General features: G+C 38.4%; 1 protein-coding gene and 1 long non-coding RNA gene across 8 annotated transcripts in view; one reads left to right on the plus strand and one right to left on the minus strand.

The window, feature by feature from the left end:
• Nucleotides 1-892: 892 nt before the first annotated feature.
• On the minus strand, nucleotides 893-25,193 carry LOC121631346. Its single transcript, XR_006008723.1, has 3 exons — nucleotides 25,183-25,193; nucleotides 12,715-12,724; nucleotides 893-970 (listed from the first exon to the last, which is right to left on the minus strand). It is a non-coding gene; the product is annotated as an uncharacterized LOC121631346 (long non-coding RNA).
• The window catches only part of smoc1 (SPARC related modular calcium binding 1), a 71,119-nt gene continuing 51,426 nt past the window's right edge, over nucleotides 5,597-25,289 (plus strand). For all 7 annotated transcript variants that reach the window (XM_041972190.1, XM_041972192.1, XM_041972189.1 and 4 more), the window contains exon 1: nucleotides 5,597-5,994. In XM_041972190.1, coding sequence (XP_041828124.1) covers nucleotides 5,893-5,994 — 102 coding nt within the window. In that variant the 5' untranslated portion in view covers nucleotides 5,597-5,892. The remainder of the gene's footprint in view (nucleotides 5,995-25,289) is intronic.

Raw genomic sequence — 25,289 nt, forward strand, 5'->3', positions numbered from 1 at the left:
TGACTTTTATTTGTGCTAATGCACCGAATAACATTTCAGAGTACCCAGCCTTTTTGGAGTCCTTGGGTAGGGTGTTGGAGAGCAGTCCTTCCAGGGATTCCATTGTTCTCCTGGGGGACTTCAGTGCTCACATGGGTAAAGACAGTGAGACCTGGGGGGGCGTGACTGGGAGGAACGGCCTCCCTGATTTGAATCTGAGTGGTGTTTTGTTACTGAACTTCTGTGCTCGTCATAGATTGTCCATAACTAACAACAAGTTCAGGCATAAGAGTGTCCACATGTTCACTTTGCACCAAGACATTCTAGGCCGCAGTTCAATGATTGACTTTGTAGTTGTATCATTGAACTTGCGGGTGCATGTCTTGGACACATGGGTGAAGAGAGGGGCGCAGCTGTCAACTGATCACCACCTGGTGGTGAGTTGGCTCAGATGGTGGGGGAGGATGCCCGTCAGGCCTGGCAGACTCAAACGTGTTGTGAGGGTCTGCTGGGAACGTCTGGTGGAGTCTCCTGTCAGAAAGAGACTTTCTAACAGGAGTCTCCTGTCAGAAAGAGACTTTCTAGCTTCAAACATGTCCCGCTAAGCTAAGCCAAAAGGCAAAGCTTTCGATTTATTAGTTGATCTATGTTCCTACCCTCACCTACTATCACAAGATGTTGGTAGTGACTGAAAGAACAAGATCGTAAATACAAGTGGCCAAAATGAGTTTTCTCTACACTGTGGCCGGGCCCTTACTTAGAGATCGGATGTGAAGCTCGGTAGTCTGGGGGCTCAGAGTAGAGTTGCTGTTCCTCCGCGTTGAGAGGACCTAAATGAGGTGTCTCGAGTATCTGTTCAGGAGTATCTGGTGAGGTGTTCCAGGCATGTTCCACCAGCAGAAGAGCCTCGGGAAGACCCAGGACACACTGGAGGGACTACATCTCTCTGCAGGCTGGGAATGCCTCAGGTTCCCCCTAGACGAGCTGGCGACTTTTGGCAGGAGAGAAGGAAGTCTGGGCTTGTCATGATTGCTGCTCTGCTGGGCCTCTAGTCCCTCATTAAGTTCATCTGCTCCACCTGTGGCTTCCCCGATTATCACACTATCCTCACCTGTTCCCTGCCCTACTTAAACCCTCTCCTGTTCTTGTTTCCCTGCCAGATGGTCAGCATACTTGTCTTGTTGATATCCAGCGTTCTCTCTTGTTTTCAGACTCCTGTTATGACCCTTGGATTTCCTGTGCCTGATTCCCTGTCGGACTGTCCTGCCAAGTGCTTATCTGGATTTTGACAATGATTTGACTCCATTTAAATGACTGCGGTCCTTGATTTACTCCTATGGTTTGGTTTATTATCTTGTTGCATCACTCCGTCTGTATTAAGGTTCAAGTTAACTAGTATTCTTTTTATTGATTAAATCTTAGTTAATTAAAGTAGAACTTGCTAATCAAGATAAGAAGGTAGACTTAGCATTTCGTTTTGAATGATAACATGCGGCGCTGCTCTCTGCTGTGTGAGATATAAATTTTTATATAAGTAATCTTGAGTTTTGAATGTATGACAAAGTGTTACACGTGACTAAATGTTAGCTCAAGTATACCAGTAAACAAAAGCAAAAAGTGTTTATAAAATGTGATGAAATGCGAGTTTTAAGTAAACACTTGAAGGAACATGTCGTTATTCGGTCTTTGAGATAAAAATATGATAAGGTTTAGAACTCTGTGGGCAAGTAGTTGAACAGTTTGGGAATAAATTAACAATTTTGGGGTTTGTCTTCACAACACATCTAACAGTAAAAATAGAACCATAATGTCAGTAGACAAAAAGGCCAAATAACCAAATAATAACCGTAAACATGTTTTGCTGGTTGCTGCTTTGTTTAGATCAAAGATTTGATGGATTAAATCGGTTATCAGCGCATCAGTGTACATGGTATGAATAACTTTCACAGGTGTATTTGGCTTTTTGGTGCAATGTGTGCTTATTTCAGAAAGACGACATAAATCTACATTTTGAATATGTACGACAACAAAACAGCTCTGTAGTGAAAGATACTGAGTGCTAAGCTGGCGCTTTGGCAGTTCACACCGGTCACCCACTGAAAATATTTGGCTAATCTAAGACATCAAGAACACAAAAAAGGAGGTCAACTCAGTTGTAAACATGCCAATGTCCAAACATTTTTTCAAATACATTGATGACATCAACTGAAAAATGAACACACATTTTATAAAAGGGGAAAATGATCAGTTTTAGTCTTTGATGTGATATAATTATATTTACTCTCTGGCCACACTCAGCCACAACCCTCATCAGTCCCTGTTCAGTGTTCCCCAGGGCTCAGTCCTGTGCCCACTCCTCTTTATAATTTATCTACTCCCTTGGTTCCATTTTTTGGAAATAGAAAATAATGAATCATAACTGTAATGAGGAAAATACTTAGCTCTACCTGTCCACCAAACCCACTTCCATGTTTTCTGTCTTACTGCTTAGCAGAAATTAAAACGTGGTTTGCTCAAAACCTTCTCAGACCCAACAGTGACAAAACTAAATTACTTCTGGTTGCTTTAAAATCTGCATTTATCAAATGTCCTAAATTCTCACTTATCATTGATAACGTTACAGTTTCTCCTTCCCCAGAGGTCAAGAGTCTGAGTATCATGCTGGGTGTACAAATCAGTAATCTTACTTGGTTAGGTTATTTTCATGTATGTACTGTTAACCATCTTCTGCCATTTTTGCACCCATTCTCATGCATGCTCTTCTCACTTCTCACCTTGATTACTGTAACTCTCTCCTATCTGCTTCACTCACAAGGCAATCCATTACTCTGATTGGTTCAGAATTCTGCTGCCAAAATCTTTACCAGAACCTCAGCTACTGTGCACATCCTCACACTGACTTCCTGATCAGATTTGTTTCAATTTTAAAATCCCCCTCACCTTTAAGCTCCACGATCTAGCGCCCCTTATCTTTCTGAACTTCTCCATCCTTGTATTACAGCTTGAACTCTCAAATTATCTTCTTCTTTCCAGCTTTCAAGTGTCCATGACTGGGATAAGAGCCTTCAGCTGTGGAGCTGCTCAGCTCTGGACCTGAGTCTTTTAAACTTGAGTTTTTAAAAACCCACCTCTTTAGACTGGCCAATGCCACATAACTTAATCTACTCTTCAATCTAATTAATGGATATGTTGCTTTTTTATTTTATTTTACTACACCTTTTAAATGACTTGTTTAATTGTTGTTGTATTAGTGGGACTTCTTACTAATGTGCAGTTCTGTTATAACTCATGTTTACCCCTGCATTCAACATACCACATCTGAACTGTGTGTGAGTGTGTAAACTTTTTGCTCATGTGACATCATGGCTGAACATCTGTGCTAAGTCTGCCCCTCTGCCCCGCCGTCAGATCCCTGGGTGGCCTCTGTGCTGCCCCGTCTGTTTCTGTGTCTACAGACACCTGCTAATTTTCGGCCGTGTGTGGTTGGTGTAAGCCGGTGGGGGGACAGCGGCTGGGGCATCTTTGGAAGGGCCATGGCGGTAATTGGGAAGTACATTCCCTTTCAGCGTGCCCATTCAGTCTTTTTTGTTTTTGTTGTTGGAGGTTTTCTTTCATGTTCGGCCAAATGACAACAGAATTAAAGTGTCGGGACATGCTTTCCCTACAACAGCTTTACTCTCCACAAAACTTTGTCTTCTTTGTTTTGGGGTGGAGGGTTGAAGCAAGAGGGAAGTGCAGATATAAACTGATCTCGTTAACATTCCAAGAGACACTCCTGTTCCCCCAATCTGCTCCTCATCCTCACATCCCACAGCATTTCTCCACTCAGTCCAGGACATGAGCAGACCAGCTGGCACAAAGCAAGAAGGGAGGGGGCATTGAATCTCTGAGGAACATCACATCTCCCACAGTCTTGATGACACTTTGCTAAGTCTCCACAGTGCTGTGATAAACAAAAAGGCCAGATAATTCACTGTTTAGAGTTCACCTAGACCTAATTTTTTCTCCCTTTATAAACAAATGCCCCATCCTTTTTCTTCTCACGCATTAAGCCTGAACCCTCTTCACAATTCTTTCTATCCTTTCTGAGGAAATCCTCTCTTTATAGCACCAGCTAGTGCACACAAAAATCATTAATGCTGACCCTAACTGTGCCAATTCCACAAGCCTAATAGCTCTAATTACAAGGCTCTTCACAGAAGCACTCATAAAGGCTGCTGAACTGTCAAAATCAACAATTAAAAAATATCTATAGGCACAAAGACCAAGGGAGGGCTTCTGGGGGGTGTAAGCGGATGGCCTTTTTCAGCTCTTCAAAGCCCAGTTTCTGTGGATTGAGAGGATTTTGGACTGAATCTGGACACCTGCACTGAACTCTGCTTCCCTTTTTCTCATGTTCTTTTTTTTTACTTGATCACAGCTTATCTAAAAGGGGAAAATAGAGAAAGAGAGAGCACAGAAGGGAGGAGGACATGGAGGTCATTTTGTAGGATGACAAAGGTGTGGGACCTGTTTATAAATATGGATTTAGCTCATCTGTCAGACTGGGAGCTAAAAGTACTCAGATTCTTCACCTCTTTAATAAACAGAATTAACAGACATTTTAAAATGCCACTTTATTAAATGCTTACATTGAAATGGATTATTAACAAATGTACAAAAAAACAAATAGAGTCAGATATGGTCTATATATTAGTGCATGCAAGTCTTCAGTACTGCATTAAACTAAGTTGTTTTTCCCCTGAAAGAAAGTACATCATGGACTGGCATGTAAAATACAAGATATCCACATTCCTCAACTGGCTATAATCAGAATCAGTGTCTGTTAGATTTAACTGTGTCATTATCCAAATTGAGGCCTTCTTTCAAACTGTTTCTGATCCTTGACTATGCTAATAAATGTGTTACTGTAATAAATCAAGCCCCGCTTAGTGTCAAGGATTTAAAAAGCCTACACAGTATTATATATTCATTAAAAACAAAAACCAAACACACTTCCTTTAGTGGCCTCTTTTAAAAAGTTAGGTCTATTAAAAAAAATAAACTAGTAATTGGGGAGAAAGTGGTTCAGACAGCTGTTTTTGAACAGTCAAGCACTGAAATCTCAGCCAACTAAAACACGCACACACACACACACAGAGAGAGAGAGAGAGAGAGAGAGAGAGAGAGAGAGAGAGAGAGATTCACACAGCCAAATCTACAAACACAGGCTAACCCCCTGTAGTGCCTGTGACAGCTATTGACTTTCCTCAATAGATGTTTTCCATTGTAACCCAAGTCCACAGGCTAAATGTCACAGCAGCAGGATACTAGGCTATTATAGAGCATTATATGTCTCTGAATAGGAATGAAAACCTAAAATTTGACCTCACAATTGCTCAGCTATTGTCTCTGTTCTCAAAGACTGATGATAATAAGCTGAACGTCTCTGCAGCTGCGGGCTCTCGGGCTCCTTTCTCCCGACTGATCGGCGCGGTTTTTTCCTCCTGTGTTGGCCAGGTTTGATGAAGTAGGCGTGGCTTTAAGGCCATCCCCCGCTGCTATTGGTCCGGCGGAGAGTCAGTCAATGATGCTGCTCGCTGCTTTGCTTTTTAAATGAAGTCGCAATGGATACAGGAGCGATTCAACCTGTGGAAGCTGCGATGACCAGCTGATCCTCCCGCAGTGGATAAAACCAGTCACAATGCTCACTGACAAGTCATGATCTCCGATCCCACGCGTGGCACTATGTGAATAGTTATTTGGCAACTAGACAAAGGGAAAAAAATAATATATAAAGGATTGAAGGAGTGTTTTTTTTTCAATTATTTTTTATTTTTCTTTCTTTCTTTTTTTTGGTGGAGCTTTGGACCTGTTGACTACGGACGGACGCACAGTGCGCTCAGCCTACCTGCTGCCCACCGACACTCAATTATGTTGTTGTCAAGTTTTCTTGTTTTCGCCTTTTCTTGCCTTTTGGCGCCTTTGTTTCTCTGTTACCTGCCTCAAGTCTCGGCACAGAAGCCTGGTTCACGGGTGAGTCGGTACCTGCGGGTCTGCTGCTTTAGTTTGCTCACTTTGGTTCAGTTACATAAATGACACTGTGCCAAATGTTATAGTGTGGTATGTAGATTGTACTTTAATGAAGCATAATTGTGTTTGATAGATATTTTAAGAACATATTTTCTACGTTAACATGAATCTTGAAAGCATAAACTAACATATTGTATAAAAAAACACTGATAAAGAACTGGATATTGAAAAATGACCTTTAAATTTCACATTAAACTAATTAGGGTAGTTTTTGTGTAGACCAGGTAAAATGAATCAGTAAAGTCTGCAGCTGGCAGTTAATTCAAAATCTTTCAACACTCAGTTATAACATATACTGGTTGGTTAAATTAAATGCCTTAAATTTTACTAATTGCTTTATCAAGTTTGAAAAACAAGATGGTGGATTTGGGTTTTAGGTTTAAATTTTTAAAGATTTTTTTTTCTTTTAGTTTCCCTGAACCCACACAACTAATTGCCCCATTTATTTTTATTTTCATAACAACAGAGATTAAGAAAGATAATTACTTAAGTTCTGATACTTTTTCTTAAGTAAACTGTGTTCTATCTCTGAGGAATTACAGCAACTCTTAGTGTTGATGTGTCTCTAAGTCTCTAAAATAAAATGTAGTTTGCATGCTTTCTATACACATGTGCTTGTGTAAGACTGAATGAAGATTAGTCTGATCAGTTTGACCACTAACCTGAGATTTCCCTGCTTTTTCTTTATATAGCATCTCTCATATATTTGTCACTGTCATGTTTCACTGTCCCATTTTCTTCTCTCTTTCCCACTTGCACACACTGCTTTACTTGTCCCCCCCACCTTCGTTGCTCAGTCCATTTACAAAAACCCACGTCTCCGTCCAAGCATAGAGGGAATGAAGTGATGCGAAGCGGAGGGGAACAGAATTGTTTCAGTTTGCAGATGCACTGTAATATTTGTGGTCTGGGGGGAAGATGACTCATGGCAAAGGGGGTTAATATGTAACATTTTCACATACTGGAACTGTTTCACAACATTTTAACCCCCACTTTCTCTTCTCCAAATATACAAGATACTATGGTCTATGAAATGAGCTGCAATGAATTTATACTTTGGCTAATCACTTCTATGTTGCTCAGTAATTGATTTCCCTCTGATTGCATAACAAGAGGATCCAAGTGGATCTCCTTTATTTTAGTGCACATGCATGTGGAGTTTGTTACTTTATGTTTATGACTAATTCAAATGGGAGATCTACTATTAACCACAAGTGCTTTGAAGTTTAGGAAATTGAAACTGAGGCGATTTATAGGATCTTTTTTGATAGCTAATCTGCCTCTTTGTGGTGAACTTTTTTCTCTTTGTTGTAACTTAAGCCAAAGGAGGTCATACTCCCCTTGCAGGCTGAGAGATTCTTTCATCCTCAGTTTTGGGGAAACTTTTCAAAACCACACTGGATAAGCTCCAAAATACAGGGTGGTCAGCCTGAAAACAATGCTTCCTAGTCACTTTACACTTAAATGGAATCAAATTGCTGACAGTTTCCACAAGGTTTAGGGAACAATAGTAGCATCTCCATCAACGTTATCTGTCTGCATCCACTTTGTCCTCTTTCCTGGCAGGGCTGGACTCAGCCTGCCAAAGTGGATACTTTTAACATTGCTCATGGCTGCCGTAATACCAAAATTCACACACCCACTTTCCACATTGATATCAGTGGGGATCGGCTGAGTGAATTTCAATGCACAGCACAGCTTCCTTCTCATTTCCCTGCAGGCTCCATGATGTAATAGGTACAAGTCCCAAATTTTTCTGAACAAGACAACACAAGTTACGAGGAGACAAGCAATGCATTGTAAAACCTTTTTCATGTCATTGTTGTAGTCTGTGTTTTTGAAATAAGTCTGTCTTTCCCACTCCCTCTTCATTCTTCTGATTGTATCCTAGGTGTCTCCTTTATTGTTTTAGTAATTTGTTAATAAATTAGAGGGAGGACAGGACCACATGACGGTTAAGGATGGTGATCAGACATTTTACTACAACAGTAGTGCAATAGTCTGTGTATAATTTAATGTCAAAGACAGAGAAGAGAAAAAAGATCTTGCTGAGCTTATTAACTGTGTGATGTTCGCGAAAAGATATTATGCAGCTTTTTTTTCAAACTTTAGAAGCAGAACTGATCAAACTAAAGAGGTAGGTGGTGGACAGGTTCCAAACCCACATTTTTCTTAAAAGTAAAAAATAATTTTCCCAGGGGATGTAGTCAGAAATAAGCGCTAACACATGTAGATGCAAGTGCATCCTTAATCCTCTTCATCAATCAACCTGCTGGTGCGAGGGATGAGACGTGATTGACTTGCATTCTTTGGTGAGAGCATCAGTGAGGACTCACTGAAAAACAAACAGCTAAGCCTGAGCAGCAAAGCAGCCAAGATCACATACCTTTTTCATGGGAGAATAGAGCCCTGATTAAAAGCAGGAAAGACTTTATTTTTATTTATTTATTTATTTATTTATTTATTAATGTGAGGCATACTACACAGGTACAGTGTAGGTGTGAGCGGTCTGCACGTGTGTGTGTGTGTGTGGATGGATGTAGTATATAGCTGCAGGTGTTTGCATGGCTGGTGCCTCTTAATTATGCTTACAGTGCTCAAAGGAATTGATAATTTTGTTTTTAATTGAGCCAATAAAATTAAATAAAAGAGCCACAGACTAAAGTAAAACAAGCATTTTTGTTTATACTGGTCAGTTGTGATGTCTTAGGAGATTCTGTCTGACTTTGATGCATATGATGGAAAATCAGATATGAAGAAACTTGCGACAGACTTCCGGACTTTGTGTATGACTTGAATAAAAATATCTGTTTTCTCTTTCAGCTAAAAGAAGCGAAAAATGCAACAAGTTCACGTCTGTTATCTGGTGGATGTCAAACCTAATTAAAGCGATCACAGGAAGAGGCAGATGACGAGAAAATGACTACACACAATTTAATACTTAACTATTTACGTTTAAATAAAAGACAAAAAGTTAGAACATAAATTTATTTTCTCTTTAAGATTTGGCTTGTAACATCTTGGCCATTTAGTTTATGGCTAAGGAGGTCATTTTTGCAGTAAAGCAACATGAAAGATAACACACAAAGATAATAAGATGAAAGAGACCCACGATTACTCAACAACAAAAACCAAAAAACTGAAACGATCTGGATGAAATATTTCCTGTAACACAGCTTTTGGCACCATTATGTTCAATTCTCAGAGCTCATCTTTCTAAAATTTGCAACCAGTGTCAGATGCAAACATGATTACATTTTCGCCAACATTTGTTACACTCCAAGCTGTACAAATCAAAAGAAGCGCATAATCTGGTTGCCACAGTTGTTATTCATTCACATTTAAAAGATGTGGGGAAAAAAAAGGAGAATAGAAATGGTAAAAATGGTAAAAATAGTAAAAATGTTAAAACTGATAAAAATGCGCACTAATGCGCAAAAGTCATTACACTCGCTTGAATGAGGTTCTACATTTCTGAAGAAGCTAGTGCTGGGTGGTATAACCAAAATTATAAACTGTTACTGTATTTCTTAAAAAAACTATAAATAAATAAAAATACCAATTTTACAGTATTTGATGATATTTTAGTTTTTTATGCATGACTGAGTGTTAACCTGCTTTTTCTACTGCTTGACGGAATCACTGATGTAGACTGCAAATAGTAGTTTATTCCATTGCCATGAGATTTTTACATCTTATATAAACAAAACAAAAATAATATTTTAATATCCACAGTGTGTTGATTAAAGCCATTATTCAGTCTTTCTCCACAGTACTGAGCAGAACCAGGTCTTTGGTTATATGGATTGTGATGGCATTGGTTATTTTGATTCACTGTTTGCTCTTTTAGACATACTAAGTACATCTAGCAAACCCATACACAAGTGAAGTCTGACTGGGGTGTCCTGCAGCTTTTTCAGCTTTACTTGAGGATGTGGGAGTTGATCTTAGTTCTGTATTCTCTTGGCACTCAAAGCACGTATTTGAGGCTAAAGTGGTGCAGTAAGTTGCTTATGTTGTTGCCTTTGACGTAACTTGAGCTCAAAAGCACTTGCAGTAAATTGTTTTCATCCACATCCAACTTTATAAAACCAAAGTGTCTCCAGGCAACAGATACACGGTGTCTTTCTTTGGTAAAAATTCTTCTTAGTCATCATGTTCAACTTCAACTTCTGCCACAGCTTCAGTTTCAGAACATTGTCTGTTTTCACTACTCAACATCTCCAATGACACAGGTGCTCTGCTGCATGTTTAATGGTGCAGCAGTGAAAAAGATCCCCCCTCAAACAGTTTCCCAGTGTGTCGCGTTCCAAATGTTATTAAAGCTATAAACCAGTATTGCATTGTAAGACAATTTCATTCGGCAAAAAAAACAAAAAAAAAAAACAAAACAAAAAACATGTTTTAGTGTGAATCAGTGTACTTCCCAGCACTAGAAGAGGACATGATGCATTAGGGTGACTGGGAATAAATTTGCAAATAACATCTGATCTGGCAAAGATTAAAATTATGTGAATCATCCCGTTTTTTGAGTATTCGTAGATGTTCTGTGTCACCACTGAAATCCCCAGAGGTGAAAGTAAATTCTCGAAGAACTACTTCCAATTTCCCTTTGCAGATTTCCACTGTAGCTGTCCCCCCCCCCCCCCCCCCCCCCCCCCCCCCTTTTTGAGGTTTGTTTTTGGTCTTTATATTTCCGTCTTCTGCTGAATTACAGTCACCTCATAACAGTTCATTCACTGCTAAATCGGTCAGTTGAAACGGGTCTGATTCAGATTTGTTTTTGAAGCTTTTCAAAAGATTGCTTCAGTTTTGCTTTGCTCATGAATGGAAATTGTGTTCTTTATGTCCATTTCCTTGTGCAAATGCTTGAAATTGAAAAGTCCCACAACCTCCTCAGTTGAACAGAGTTGTTCTCCATCAGTAACAAACAGATGCTCAGCAGCAGGATGAAACAAAGATAAATAAAATACTATTTTAATATAATAATAAGTAAAAGTCTTTCATAACAACATATTATACAGGCATTTACTTTTTATTTTACTTATTTACATGTAATGTATGTGAAAAGTTGCAGAAATGTTAGTTATACCACCACAAAAATAGTTGAGTGATATTTGACACTAGAAAGGGAAAACTGCTGGCGCTTGTGTCTGTGTATGAGAGAGATTTTGTAGAGAAATATCTCCTCTTAGGATTATTGTGTTTGGCACAAATAGGACAGTTAGATACAAGACAGAAGGAAAGGTTTGTCCCAGAGCAATCAGACGTTTGACATGTACATGAAGAAGAGCTCTTGGCTACAACCACACAGACGTGTTTAAATGGAAAAAAAAAAAAAAAAACTCTTGGCAAACTGAGGAGGTAGTTAGGCTGTAGCCTGGTCTTAATGTCTTCTTACTAAGCAAGAAAAGTGCTCATTTACAAGGAATCTACCTTTTGGAATCGTTATTATGATCTGCATCCTATGCATTGTCTTATATTATGCAGACAGATGTCTGAGGACAATGAACCCTGACAGCAAATCTAACTGCAATCTAGTCGTTGGATGGTTTCTGCATAAGAAAGATTGGTACTTGGGTATATTTCATTGCAAGTGGATAGGAAATTCTTAAAAGTTATGATGAAATTTTATTTTTTTTTTTACTTTTTTGTTTTGTAGAATATTTTAGCTGGAGTTTGGCTGCATTCATCATGGCTGGATACATAAGTCAAGAAGCAGTTGTATTTGGTGTACAAGTTTAAGGCAAAGATATGACTAACAGCAGTAGCTGCAAGAGTTCACTGCAGTCCAGGTGGTTGTCTACTGTAGACCTTACAGATGCATTGCTATCCCTTTTGTTCCACAACTAAACATGTAAAATTGTTTTTTTTCATCCTTAGCCCTAAACATATATTTATTTCTAACCCACAAAAATGCATTTAAATGCAGAGTCTTAACTAATAGTCATCCATCCATCCATCCATCCATCCATCCATTATCTATACCGCTTTGTCCATTAAGGGTTTTGGGGAAGCTAGGGGTTAACCCAGCATTTAGCAGATGAGAGGCAGGGTACACCCTGGACAGGTCACCAGTCCATTGCAGGGTCAAATAATAGACAAGAAACTAAAAAAATATAAAGTCTTTGGACAGTATTGGGTTGGATGTGGCTCAGCTTTGGTTCTCTAGTGTAACAGTCCACAGCGTAATGTCAGCTTCCACCTTTTCCAAACTCTTTATTAACATGCAATATCACTTTCTGACTATTGCTCATTATCCAAAATGTAGGCATGTGTGCAGAAGATAACATGTGCATGTATGGCTTTTAGAAGCTTGTAATTTTTTAACATTTTTGATAGTTTGACACGATGATAAATGCAGGCATGTTATGATTTTAATAGACAGATGTGAGCATGCAATAACTTTGGAGCCCACAAACAGCTGTTGGATAAAGTCTGTAGTGAAAGAATCTAAATATATTTTGGAATGATCTCCTGATTTAGCCTCTGCCACCACAATGAGGTTAACTTTTCTAGCTTAAAACATGTTTTTAACTGCAATTCTTGATATCAAATGATTTGGACCAATCATTGTTTGGATTTAACTTTGCCAAGAGCACAAAGTACAAGGGAAGTCTGTGTGAGTAGAGCAGGTTACTGTCTGGAGAATTCATAGTGAACAATGTTTTGGCTGATGACCATTGCTGCTTTGCACATTTTTTCTAAATTTAGTTATCTGGTTGAGTTTCATTTACTATTCTCATCCACTTTCCTTGATGTGGTGTAAACAAAACATTTGCATTTCTGAAGAATTTCTTAATACATAATTTGCTTTCAAGTCTTTCATCTTCTGTCGTCTTGTGTAGTTGTGATAAAGTGATAAGAGGATGTCAGGTGCTGAATCCAGTTTGGCGCAAACATTTAATGTTCTATATCAGCTTTGTAAGATCAGACCCCATAATTTTATTTTGTCCATTTTATGGCTGTATCTCTCTATTTAAGATTTCTTTGCGATGAATAGTGCCGACTGTCAGAGCTGCAATAGTAGACTGTATGAATGCATGGTTAATGGAAATTTAAATGAAAAAAAAAACAACAAAAAAACAATTATGTTGAAAGAAACTCTGCAACATTTTTACTGAAGTAAAACTATTAATTGTCCACAAACCTAAACTGAAAAAATGGTTGATGAGCCAAACTCTCATAGAAACCAGGGCCTCATTTAAGTTTCAGTGGACTCTAACAGATGGCTGTAAGGGTGACTCCACCAGTGTCCAATCAAATTGCTTTCATATGTTGATTCCTATGATGACCACATGATTAGCAAAAGCATTTCATGCTCAATTTCAGGGCTTTGTAATCAGTATAATGAAAAGCAGCCATGTCATTGAATCAGGCTGTAAGCTCCCCTCACGGATGATCACTGCTTCAATGAACCTTTCTTTTCTTCTGCAGATCCTCCAGATAGTAGTGGTTTATTTGGTGTGGTTGCATATATGCTATTGTCTCTGTGCAAATTTTAAGTTTGGGACATGCACAGGACCTTGCTTGAGAGGAAAACCGCCTGTTTTAAATGAGTTATGGCTCCCTTTAATCCTTCAGATTATCAAAACGACAGACACATTTCCGCTTCCATATCGGACTTGTTCAGCAGATTAGCCTCCCGCTCTGGCTCACATTTAACTTTCCTTTGATTTGAGTGAGTGTGTGGTCTTAAGTAAGCAGTGAGGATCTATTGTACTGTGTGATGGACAAACACACTTCCATTTCCGCCCTTCCTGGGAACAGCAGGCAGAGCTGATTGTTCTGCAGCCAGGACGTAGCATTAGTGACAAACAGGGAATGTTGTTAATCAGATTTAGAGCCATATCCGAAAAGGAAGAATACGTCTCTCTCCCCCTTACTCAGACTTTGATTTAGACTTATTCACACCACTTCAAAAGAGAAATAAGGAAGTCATCCCTCTCATTAATCATGTATTAATCTCCTGACTATCATCAAGAGGAAATCTGATTTCAGTGGTAGGACAGAGTGATGCTTTATCGCATGTGTTGAATATGCCAGGCTGCATATGAATGAGGCATTTGTAATCAGTTGTTTTATATAGTACAAATTTCCATGTGTAATATTAAAGGAGTCGCTGGTGACAAAGTGACAAACCCACAGACAATTATTACCCAGCTGTGCAGTTTTCCACATCTTTATGCAGAGTGTTAACACTTAGGTTAGATTGAGATTGTGGTTGTGTTATAGGTTTTCTTTTTAAAAAGAAATTTAACCCTTTAGGTGCTGGAGTTTTCAAAGTTTTTAGGCATACTATAAAAGGAAAAAATATTGATTATAAACCAGATCTTATGATGGCAGTAAAATTAGCTACTCAGCTCCAGCTGTTCTCTAATTAAGAGCATACAATATGTTACAGTACTTTTAACTTTTTAATTGTTTTTTTCCCACACATTTTCAGTCTGGTGATGGAGCTCTGAATGCAGCTGGGGGCCACACCTGCAGCTCACTGAGAAGAGTGAGCTATATGTGCTTTCTCGTCAGTCTCCAAAAACACCAGAAAACATCTCTAGACTTGTTGCTACTCGCTTAAAAAAAAAAAAAAAAAAAAAATAGAATCACTAGAGGGGTCTGAAAACTTGCTAAATAAAAGTAGCTTAATTGGTAACACTGTGTTAGCAGAGTTTCGACATGTGCATCAATATAATCGACGTACAAGGAAATGTTTACATTGACAAACGTTCCGCGTTGTTTGGAATACAAACTGTGATTAAATGCGTTTTCTTTTTTTTTTTTTTTTTTTTTATAACTAATTAATTGTATTTAACCCATTAAAGTCCCACCCCGACTTTTTCCTTTGGGGTAGCGGGTGGTGCGGTGGCGGCCGATCGTTAATGAACCTCAGCTGATTATTGACGGCTGGTTCACATGTCTGCCATCTAGTGGTGAAAAGTGGTAATAGGTTTAGCCTCTCTTTCTAGAGATGTGGCCTGCTGCCCAGGGGCGTCTCCAGCTTTTGAGGACATCCTGGGCTTAGCCCGAGGAGCTATATATATATATATATATATATATATATATATATGTATATGTATACATATATATATTCGGGAGTACATTTGAATATAAAATTGTTGATCACACACAAGAGATTCAATAATTTTTAACAAAATGCACAAATTTGATATTGGCCTGTAGTTGGTTAAAATTGGCCTTCTTTTAAAAGAGGAACAATAAAAGCTGACTTCCATTCTGATGGAATTTCTTTACTTTCAATCGAACGAGTAAAAAGTATCCTAAGAGGCTGTGCAACAGAATTAGCAGCCTTTTTTAAACAATAATGCTCTATCAAATCTGGTCCAGGAGGTTATCTGTGATTTAAACATTTAAGGCCTTTTGCACTTGCTGCACAATAAAAGGTACAAAATGAAAACATTTGAGGGTTTTAACAGGGAGTCGTTGAGGCAGCTCCTATAGAGTCAAACAAAGAACCAGATGCCACAAAATGCTTGTAAAGTTATCTTTCTTTAGCTGAGCTAAATAACTATTACCAATGTCCATGACTAATTCGGACACGCCTCCTACTGGCTCCTCCTTTGTCTGTAACTAATTTTTGCTACCCTCTACAAAATAATAAAATCAAAAAACAGAAAACAAGTCAAGCTTATAATAATACTATGTTGTAATATAATACAACTTTTTTAAATCAACATCTTCCAGCACAATGAAAGCATTAACCTTTCCTGGCTATCTAGAGCTGTTATTCAGAAATGAGAAGAGTACTATGAACTACACAGGAGGTACATGAGATAAATACAACACCAGGTAATGAAAACTTTGAGTTATTCATAATAATAAAAAAAATGACATGAAAGAACAAAACATTACTATTGAAGTATTTCCCATGTAATTTTTTTCTTAACAAGGGGTTTGCCCTGGTCCAGGGTACAAAACTGGGAAAAAAATATTCCAAAAGGGGTAAAGTACTGAAAAAGAACCCCTGCTAGAGCATGAGCAATCATGATTCAAGGTATGATAACATGTTTTGTTAAAATTTGGACTTAAATGTGTAGCCTTCATTTGTGTTGAGATGTTGCAGTTCAGTTGCATTAATTAATAACTAAGAATAACTAATGATAACTAATTCTAACTACAGATAACTAAGGATAGCAGCTTAGGTAGCACTAGCATACCTAAATAAAAATGCTGTATAAGTCAGAATGATTGTTGGCTATTGTAAACACTTACGTTTCCAAACCCTGATTATAAGACAACCCCCAATTTCCATAACTAATCTTCAGAAAAAGACTATCAGTGTTTCCCCTGACATTATACCCCTACCAGATCAAATTGAACTATTTTGATCTGATTTCTATATAATAGGAAGCCACAGCAGAAGTCCTTTAAGTCTCATTTGCTCAATAAAAGGTTTATACTGAGTTATTTTATTAAAAACTAAGCAGTGTGGTGTTATTTAGCTGATATGCACCTAGACTGTATAGCATATACATGACATATGTCAGAGCTGATCCATCTGTCGCACTCTCGGAGTTTCCCCCCAGATGCGCGCACACACTGACACCTGCGCCGCATGTAACATAATGTATTGTCTTGTGTAGCGACCTGCTTGTGTCAAACAAAAGATACACATATTTGGGACAATACTGTATATCTTACCCTTTACTTTTCTTCTAAAAAAGCTATGGGGTTGTAGCTGCTTTATTTTAGACTTTCTGTCCGGTTTGCTAGCTCTATGCTGCTTTGCCGCGCTCTGACTGCTGCTCTCTCCTCTGCACATGCGCACACAGAGCCCCCTGGTTATCGGCTGTGGGTTTGTGGCACTATAGAAGCAACGTACTGTCATCTGACACCCAGTAACGTAATTTGACGTTAGTGACAGGGCTAATCAGACCCTCCAACCCACAGTCCAGCCCTGCTCAGCCCAGCGTTGCTCTGAATGTGAGCGTGAGTGAGTGTACGTGTGTGTAACCTGCGGCTGTTGAGAAATAACGGAGCGGAGCGGCTGGAGGAGCGGGCGGCAGTTAAGTTTAACTGCATCGGTCTTTGCTGCCGGGGCTAGACTCAAAAGACTCGGGGCTAAAGCCCCGGAAAAATCGGCTGACGACGCCACTGCTGCTGCCTGTCTCAGTTTTGTGACTTTGGCCCCTAAACGGTTAAAATGCAGGTTTCTTTTTTGAGAAAAGTAAAAAACAAAACAAAAAAAAAAACAAAAGGTAGGAATGGTGCAGCTTTGAATACTTTCTAATTCTTTTCTTTTTTATATCAAAGTGAAGTGTGTTAATTTAAACAACACAACGGACCTCATTCACTTTACAGATTTCCTGAAAACTAAACACTAATTATCAGACCAAAGTGATTAACTCTGGCTGTTAAAGCTCAAAACCGTACACAATTACCCCTGACTTTGGTGGACAACTTTCATTAGCTTGTTACCTCAGTGGTCGGCTCACTTTTATCCTCCTTTTAGCTTTTGATTACTTCAATTGTCTGCTGTAGTGTACACCGTAAACGGCCGGTGATTATGGTGGACATAGACAAGTTTGTGTTTATATGTGTGTGTTCTTGCATCGGCTGTTGCTGTGCAAAGAGGATAATGAGCCCATCACACGTCAGGGTAGAGCTGTGTGCCACTTGCTTTGTTGTGCACACATACTGATTGTGCACCATCTGTGCATGCAGTCTTTTCCTTAGAAACAGTGATGTCATTCAACAGTCAAGGGGACCAGTGCTGCTAAAAGTTTTTCCAGCAACATGTTATTTAATCAGAATGTGATACCATGTTGGGATAAGAAAAGTCAGTCTTTGTCAGAATAAGCTACACTGGGAAGTCATCACATGAACTTCTTCAACTAAAGACTAAAGAGTGTTCACTAGTCTCAGATAAAATCTCCTGGAAAAGAGGTCTGCATCATCTATTTAATCTCTACCTTTTTACCACATCAGTTTTGATTCCACTGATGCTAAGTCAGGCTGAAATTATTTAATCTCCCCCTTTTTTCTGCCATTATTTCAAGATAAACCATTTTAAGAATAGTCGCAAATATTATGGTAACCTCAGTGGGTATGGCCCAGTCCATGCTTTGTGTTTTCACAGTGATAATAATACAGCCAGTGACTTCCAAAAGTAACATCTACTTTAAGTACAGCGTCTTACTCACTGGAATGCCTGGCTGCAGGTTGGAAACATTATCTCTCCTGGCAGCTCATAAACAGCACTGAGCTGAATTTTTACACAGTCTTACACAAAATAGATGAAAATACACGAACACACCACTGCTCATCATTAAACTGATTTATTCTAATCAGACAAACATCAACAGCAACCATCAGATTAGAATCAAGACTCAAGTTTCACCCTTGTGATTTGAAAAGTAAGGAAAGATGTTGAATACTGAAATACATCGAAGCCTATGAATGGTGGGGTACCTTTAAACAACACAGTGCTTTGCAAAAGTCTTGAGCCACTTCTCATTTCTTCTTATGTTGCTTCCAAGCAGCCAGGCTTTCTAAAGTGGTCTTGAGCAAAAGTTTTTCTTTAGACATTGGCTGCTTTTTCACTGTTTTCAGTCTGGCCATTGACCTTGACTGTTTTCAAATAAAGATTGTTATTATTATTTTTTTATTGTATGTTGATTCACAAAACTTTAAACATGGAATCAGTAAGACATGAACAAGTGTTACGTCCACACAAAACAACTGCACAAAGAACCAATTTTAAATGGGATTTTTAGGCAAAGAAACATAATCTGGTCGGGTTTCTTTATTTACATCTATAAAATGTTATACAATAGCACTGTTTGACATGTTATTTTCAAAGAGATTTTAGCTGAAAAATGTCAAATCAGCATGGTGTGAAACCTGGAGAAATATTTCTAAAGACCACTTACAGAAATTAAGTTTGTCTGAGAAGGTTTAGACTGTGTTAAAGATTGAAAGCAGTCATATCAAACGCTGACTGAAAAGCTATTATTTGCCTTGTATTATATACTTCTATTTCTATTATTACATTTTAATAAGTTACTGAACATATTTTCTATTGTCTTGTCAATATTAAAGAAATCAAGGGTGGCTCAAAACTTTTGCACAGTACTTTGGAATTTATTTTTTAAGTAGAAATTTTGACTTGTCACATTTGGTTTATCATTGGTTTATTAATGACTGCATCACCAAAGGTCACATCTTACTGGGGGAGTTAATGGAAACAATGCATCAATAATTCCACCTCCGCAGGGATTAATAGTGCATGTGTTACAAAACTTGTATAAAACTCTTTGTGGCCCCAGAGGAACATTTGTGATGTCTGGTAAAACGTCAAGAAAAGGAAAAAAAGAAAGAAATGCACGAGTGGATGAGGCCAGAATAGAGGATTCCAGACTACTAGCTAACATACTCCATCTAAGACAACTGTTGACAGGTGGATTGCATTGTGGGTAACGCATTTCATTTTGTGGCCTGATTTTTATCCACAACCTTGTTATTCTTGTCAGCCCATCTTCTGTGTATCTGGGATATGAATCAGCCAACATGTTCTTAACAAAAGCCAGTAAAGCAGCAGCTGATGGGTGTGATACAGCTAAAAATGGGATCAGCAGGTTTTATTTTTTTAATGATTGTTTTAATACTTGAAATCTTTCCAAACGAATGAATTTAACTTTAGCTGTTGGAAAGTTTTACTCACATTTACTGTAGTGGATGTAATGTGCAGATTTGTTTATTTATTACCTTTGTTGGCAAAGTAAAGCCTTTTCACCCTGTCAGCCATTTTAGCATACATATAAAAACAACAAAAAAAATTCTAGTCATATTCTTTCATCTTGTTCCACTGCGGTAAGTTGGACTGGAACAGATTCCCTGCCAGTGATGGTATTAAAAGGCCTTTTTCTCAAGCTGTAATGGTTGCACAATGGGGGTTGCGTTTCACTTATTTTATGAGTGGTGCAGAGAAAGCTTAGGGATCTGTGTTCTTTCTGGTGTAGATGTGCGTGAGCTCGTGTATTTGTGTGTGCGTTGGGGGGAATTTGGCTTGTTAAATGTGAGAATTTCAAAGTGTTTCCCGGACAAGATATCTGTGCTACACTCCCCTGGTTTGACATCAAGAAAAGGTGAATATCAAACCCTGACAATGTTTGGATATTTATAGGCTGCCTCTTTGTCCATTAAAGTCAAACTAAATCTGTTCTTTTTTACTCGTTTCTAAAGAAATTAAAGGAAGGGTCTGTGTGCAAGTAGGCACACATTTAACACCCTCGTGTTGTCTGCTGCTTTGACTTCTCTAACTTTTTCATGATGTCAAACTTTGCTTAATGATCTCCAGCAAGAGTAGAATGAATTTTTCCTTGGGTTTAGGTAATTAATGTTATTTTGGGTTCTGCATGTTCCTCAGTAGATCCAGTTACAAGTTAGTGTGTTTAAGTTGGATGTGTTTGTTTGGTTTTGATTATAGGACATTGGGTGGGCCTCAACTCTTATTATTGGTCCAACAAGAGGGGAGCTGTTTTCCCTCAGGAGATAATGCCAGGTCCCGCCATCCTGGTTTATACTGTAGCAGCTGATTGATGTCAAACAGAGCTGGGCTGGACAGTGACTGAAAATAACTCCTGGCGTTTGTTTTAACCTCTTAATGTTGATGGGTGGGGTTTACCACAAATGGACAGGTTGGATAGTATTTGGTAAACTGGAGACGACAGGAAAGTCAAAGAATGTTGTCAAAGAATGAGTTGTTTCCCACTTTGGTGCTAAAAGACCAATCTCACTCATCTAGTTGCTTGTTGTCTGTAGATCTGAACTACGAGTCAGTCAATTCTGGTGTGAATTAACATGATTTTAAATGAGATCCATGTTTTCTTTGATTGCTGTGAGTAATGTAAAGCAGTTGCTTTCTAGAAACTTGTAAATCTGTGTCTTACTACAGAATCTAATCCAACAGGTTTATTTAGAGAGTTATGGATTGTGCATTTGTGGAATGAGCAAAACTGCTAAAAATGTGGATAGTTGCCCTACAAATGTGCCAAAATCCCCTGTAATAATCTAACTTTTGTATTAACTTGATCTTTGCTCTGTGGGAGAGCATTGTCTTCCTGCAGGATGGAGTAATGTCCCAGATTCTGGAGATATGGGATCACCACTGACTCCAAAATCTCCCTCTGATGTGTCTTTCAATAACAATTTAGGTGCCAGTCATACAACTGTGACTGACACACATCTGGCAGCACTTGAATCTCAAAACAAAAGGGAATACTAACAGGGAAATGTGATTTTTGCCACAAGAAATTTTTATTTCATTGTAGATAACATTAAATAAGCTGATACTTGTTTACAGTATTGTGCAGGTTCTTGCTTCTCAGCTAGTTCAAAGTTCAGTTAATTTCAGTTGTTTTAAGTTAACAGTATAAATGAAAGACTGAACTTGAGAAACCTGTAACTAACCTGTTGCTGGGAAGTCATACCCCTGAAGGCTGCAAGCAGTGTGATCTGGGTCGTTTTGGGGGTGTTGGCAGGGGGTCTTGCCCTTTCCTAATAGCTTTTTTTTATGGTGATGACTTGCAGATATCCTCTCAAACTGGATTTATGCTTCAGCTCCATATGTCTCTTCAAATTAGAAATAGATGAGGCTAACTTGTTTTAATTTGTATAGAAATGTTAGATTTTTTTTACTGTGGGAATCTTCTGCAGAAAGTACGTTATTTTCCCCTAAGTATAAACACACAAAGCATGTGATGCGCACGCTGCATCTGCAGGTCCTACTTTCACCTCCAGCCGTCAAAGACATCTTCCTAGTGTGTCTAAAATGTGAAAAGAGGCCATTTCATCACTAAAACTGACTAGATTTAATGTAATGTTGGTACCTGTGATGTTATCAGTCTCTCAGGTCATTGTGGAGGAATTTTGGCCCAATCTAAAATATTGTTTCAGTTTTCCGACCTCTCCTAGGTCCCAACAAGGTGGTTCAGTCAAGTTGAAGCCTGGACTTTGACTAAATCACTGGAATATCTTTATTTTCTTTTTCAGCCATTCTACTGTAAATGTTCCAGTTTGATTGTTGTCATGCAAAACTCAGGTTCAGTCAAGCTTTGATGTCAAACAGATGGCTTCATTTTTAGGGGCCGTCCCCACGACGCTCAATTGCAGTAAAACCCCAAAAGTATTTTAGCAATTGGACCTTTTCTCCCTACAAAACCAAAGATTAGCCTCCATGAAACCGATCATCTCTGAATCCAGGTACCAAGGTGGATAGGTTCGACACCTCTACCATCTGTCGTTTTGTGAGGACAGAGTAATCGCACCACTAGAGGATATGACGTCAGTGTGATGAACGCGTGCCAAACACAACAACAATAATGGCGTCCGTGACCAACTATGCTGTGGTGCTGCTCCAGACAGTCCTGGCTTGTGTAAAGCTTTAGCACCAAAGTGCACAGCTTTTACACCACGGTATTGTGCTACTGTACCATCAACAGCGGGAGCAAGCAGATATGTCATAATCTGCCCATGCGTAACGTCTTGTTCTAGCTTTTGGAGTGTTACTCTTTAATCATCGTAGCCTTGTAGTATGTACTACAGCGGTTTCGTGGGGATGTTGAAGCTTTCCTCCTAGTTTTTGCCACTGTTTTCACACCTGAACCGGCTTTAGTGCCGTGTGGACATAGCCTGACTCTAGAATACTTTAGTATGCAGAGGAGTTCATGGTTGACTCAAAGACTGAGAAGTGATGAGGTTCTCAAAACAAGCCCAAACCATCACCCTTTCACACCGTGGTGGTTTGATAAAGCTGTTTTTGTAAACATGGGTAAGCCCTCTAAAACAAGCTGATTGTGTGTAGCATCTGGTTTATTATCAGTGCTCTGAAGGTCACAGCTTCCAGTGGGCCTCTACCTTAGAGAGGACAGGCGTACACATTATCCTGCTGGCTGTACTTCTGAAAATCACCACCCTGAGGTAATCTTGCTAGTTAATTACTTTTGACTGGACTGCAGACATCAACACCACACAATGGGACAGAGAATAAGCTGTGCCCATTGAAGCTGAGCTGAATGGAAGCCAATTAAATTTGTTTGATGTGGGTTTGAATGTTGATTAAATACTTTCCTATTGTACTCAGGAATCAGATGTTAGCAGGTGTTAGTGTTTTTTTGATCAGTGTAAAAAGGGATTAAGAGATACTACAATGTTCTTCTTAGAAGAGACTTTCTTAGGACAGCCATTTCAAACTTTTCCATGTTTAATATTTTTCTGATTGTACTGAATTTAAATGAACTGAAATGAACATTCATATTAAAGATGAGACTGAGACCTGTAAAGTTTATTTCTTTATTTATTTATTTGGGCAGTCTGACCTTGGGGTGAACTTGCTAGAACTTCAAATAGTTTAGAAATGGTCTCATAGCCTTTGCCACATTAAGACTGAGTATTAGGGCCATATATATATAAAAAAAAATTCATAGTCTTCAAGAATAAAGTCATAATTTTATGAGAAGGAAGTTGGAATCTTATAAGAAAAAAGTTGTAATATGAGAAAAAAGTTATAATTTTCCATTTCCCCCCCTCCACAATAAGTTCCAGCTTCTTTCTGTGGAATAGATTAATTTTCTTGCAGATTCTTTTTAAAGTCCTGATGTTAATGACAATGTGGTGCTGATGTGCTGAAAGATGAAGTATCTCCCGGTTTGTGAAACCAGTGCTGAAGTACAACTTCAGATAATGCTGCATGGCTCTCGTTTTTAACAACACTCCTCTTCTAAAACAACTGTTTAAAATATTACAACTTTCTTCTCGTTAAATTACGACTTTATTCTTGTAATATTACAAGATTTTTTTCTCGTAAGATTACAACTTTTTTCTCATAAAATTACATTATTCTTGTAATAGTATGACTTTTTTCTCATAATATTACGGCTTTATTCTCGAAGTCTGTGAAAAAATATTTTCTCGTGTGTCACTAATACTCCGTCATACAACATTACCAGCGACTAGAGGTGGAAATCGTTAGGCACATTACAATTCATGGATCAGCTGATCATTTTATTATTATTTTTAAACTATGTCCTGATTAGTAAAAACCTTTTTGCCCTATCTTAAACTATTTAAGCTTCATAACATGCATTAATATCCCAAAGTTGTTGTTTATCTATAATTATTTCTGTGCTAATTTTATGTGTTCTAAAAGAAAGATTGTAAAAAGTGTTACTGTGTATAATCTTTTGTTTGACTCATCCATTTCATGACTATATATAGTTACATATAGCATACAACTTTGGGATCATAACACCACTGGATGGTCACCATCAACACCTTAAAGAAAAAACAATGAGTCAAAAAGCTTCACACAGTGTTTGACTCACTTTTTCCCACCATTCAAAAGTACCTTATTTAAAAAATATATATTTAAAGTGAAGGACCTCTTAATAACAGATTTGCTGGAGTCTCTGGTTTCACCTTTACGGGATGCGAATCTGTGGGTGGGACATTATGACTCAGATATGTGGGAGACTTGGTAAAAGGGTTTATTTCAACCTACCAGACAATGGCGTCAAAAAATGTGATGTAATGTTTAATTATTCCAGTGGGGGAAAAGGGACCGCATCCATTAAGTTAGTGAGTCAAGGATGGGGAGGAGGATGGGCCGGTCAGTCTGTGGGCAGAGGCCAGACTGTGTGGTTCTTAACCTGTAGGAGTGGCTGGATAGTCATAAATCAGAATGGCTTTCTCTGAATGATGTTATACCTATTTAACAGTTCATCACATATACAGGCAGCTTTCCATCAACAGCTCAGTTTGTGCTTTTTAGCCAATGCTGCTGAAGTAACAGCTACCTACCTATCTCTTGCTTGCAGTTTTTTTTTGTTGTTTGTTTTTTTAAATTAAAGTACATGAAATAAATAACATCCACATGCCTAATTTCTCTGGGGAATAAAACCCAATATGTTGTAGGTGCATGCCTTTTTTCAGTTATTATAGTATTCTGCTTTATTTTCTTCCTTGTCTGCATTTATAAAGAAACACGTTATGATTTAGTTTTACTCTGACATGAGCTTTTCTTCCATACTTCAGAGCCAAACCTGGAATCACATTAACTGTCTGGCTTGTTCTGGACACTCTGTTATGGCAAAGCAGGTCAGATTTCTGTCCCACTCAAATATTACTCTTCTTTTGTTTGACTTTACTTTCACCTACTTACACAAAGTTTTTTTTTTTTTTTGGTATCAATTCAAGAGCTCTATGAACATTTAACAGGGACA

This window comes from Melanotaenia boesemani, chromosome 20, assembly GCF_017639745.1.
Source record: "Melanotaenia boesemani isolate fMelBoe1 chromosome 20, fMelBoe1.pri, whole genome shotgun sequence".
Taxonomy (NCBI): Eukaryota; Metazoa; Chordata; class Actinopteri; order Atheriniformes; family Melanotaeniidae; genus Melanotaenia; species Melanotaenia boesemani.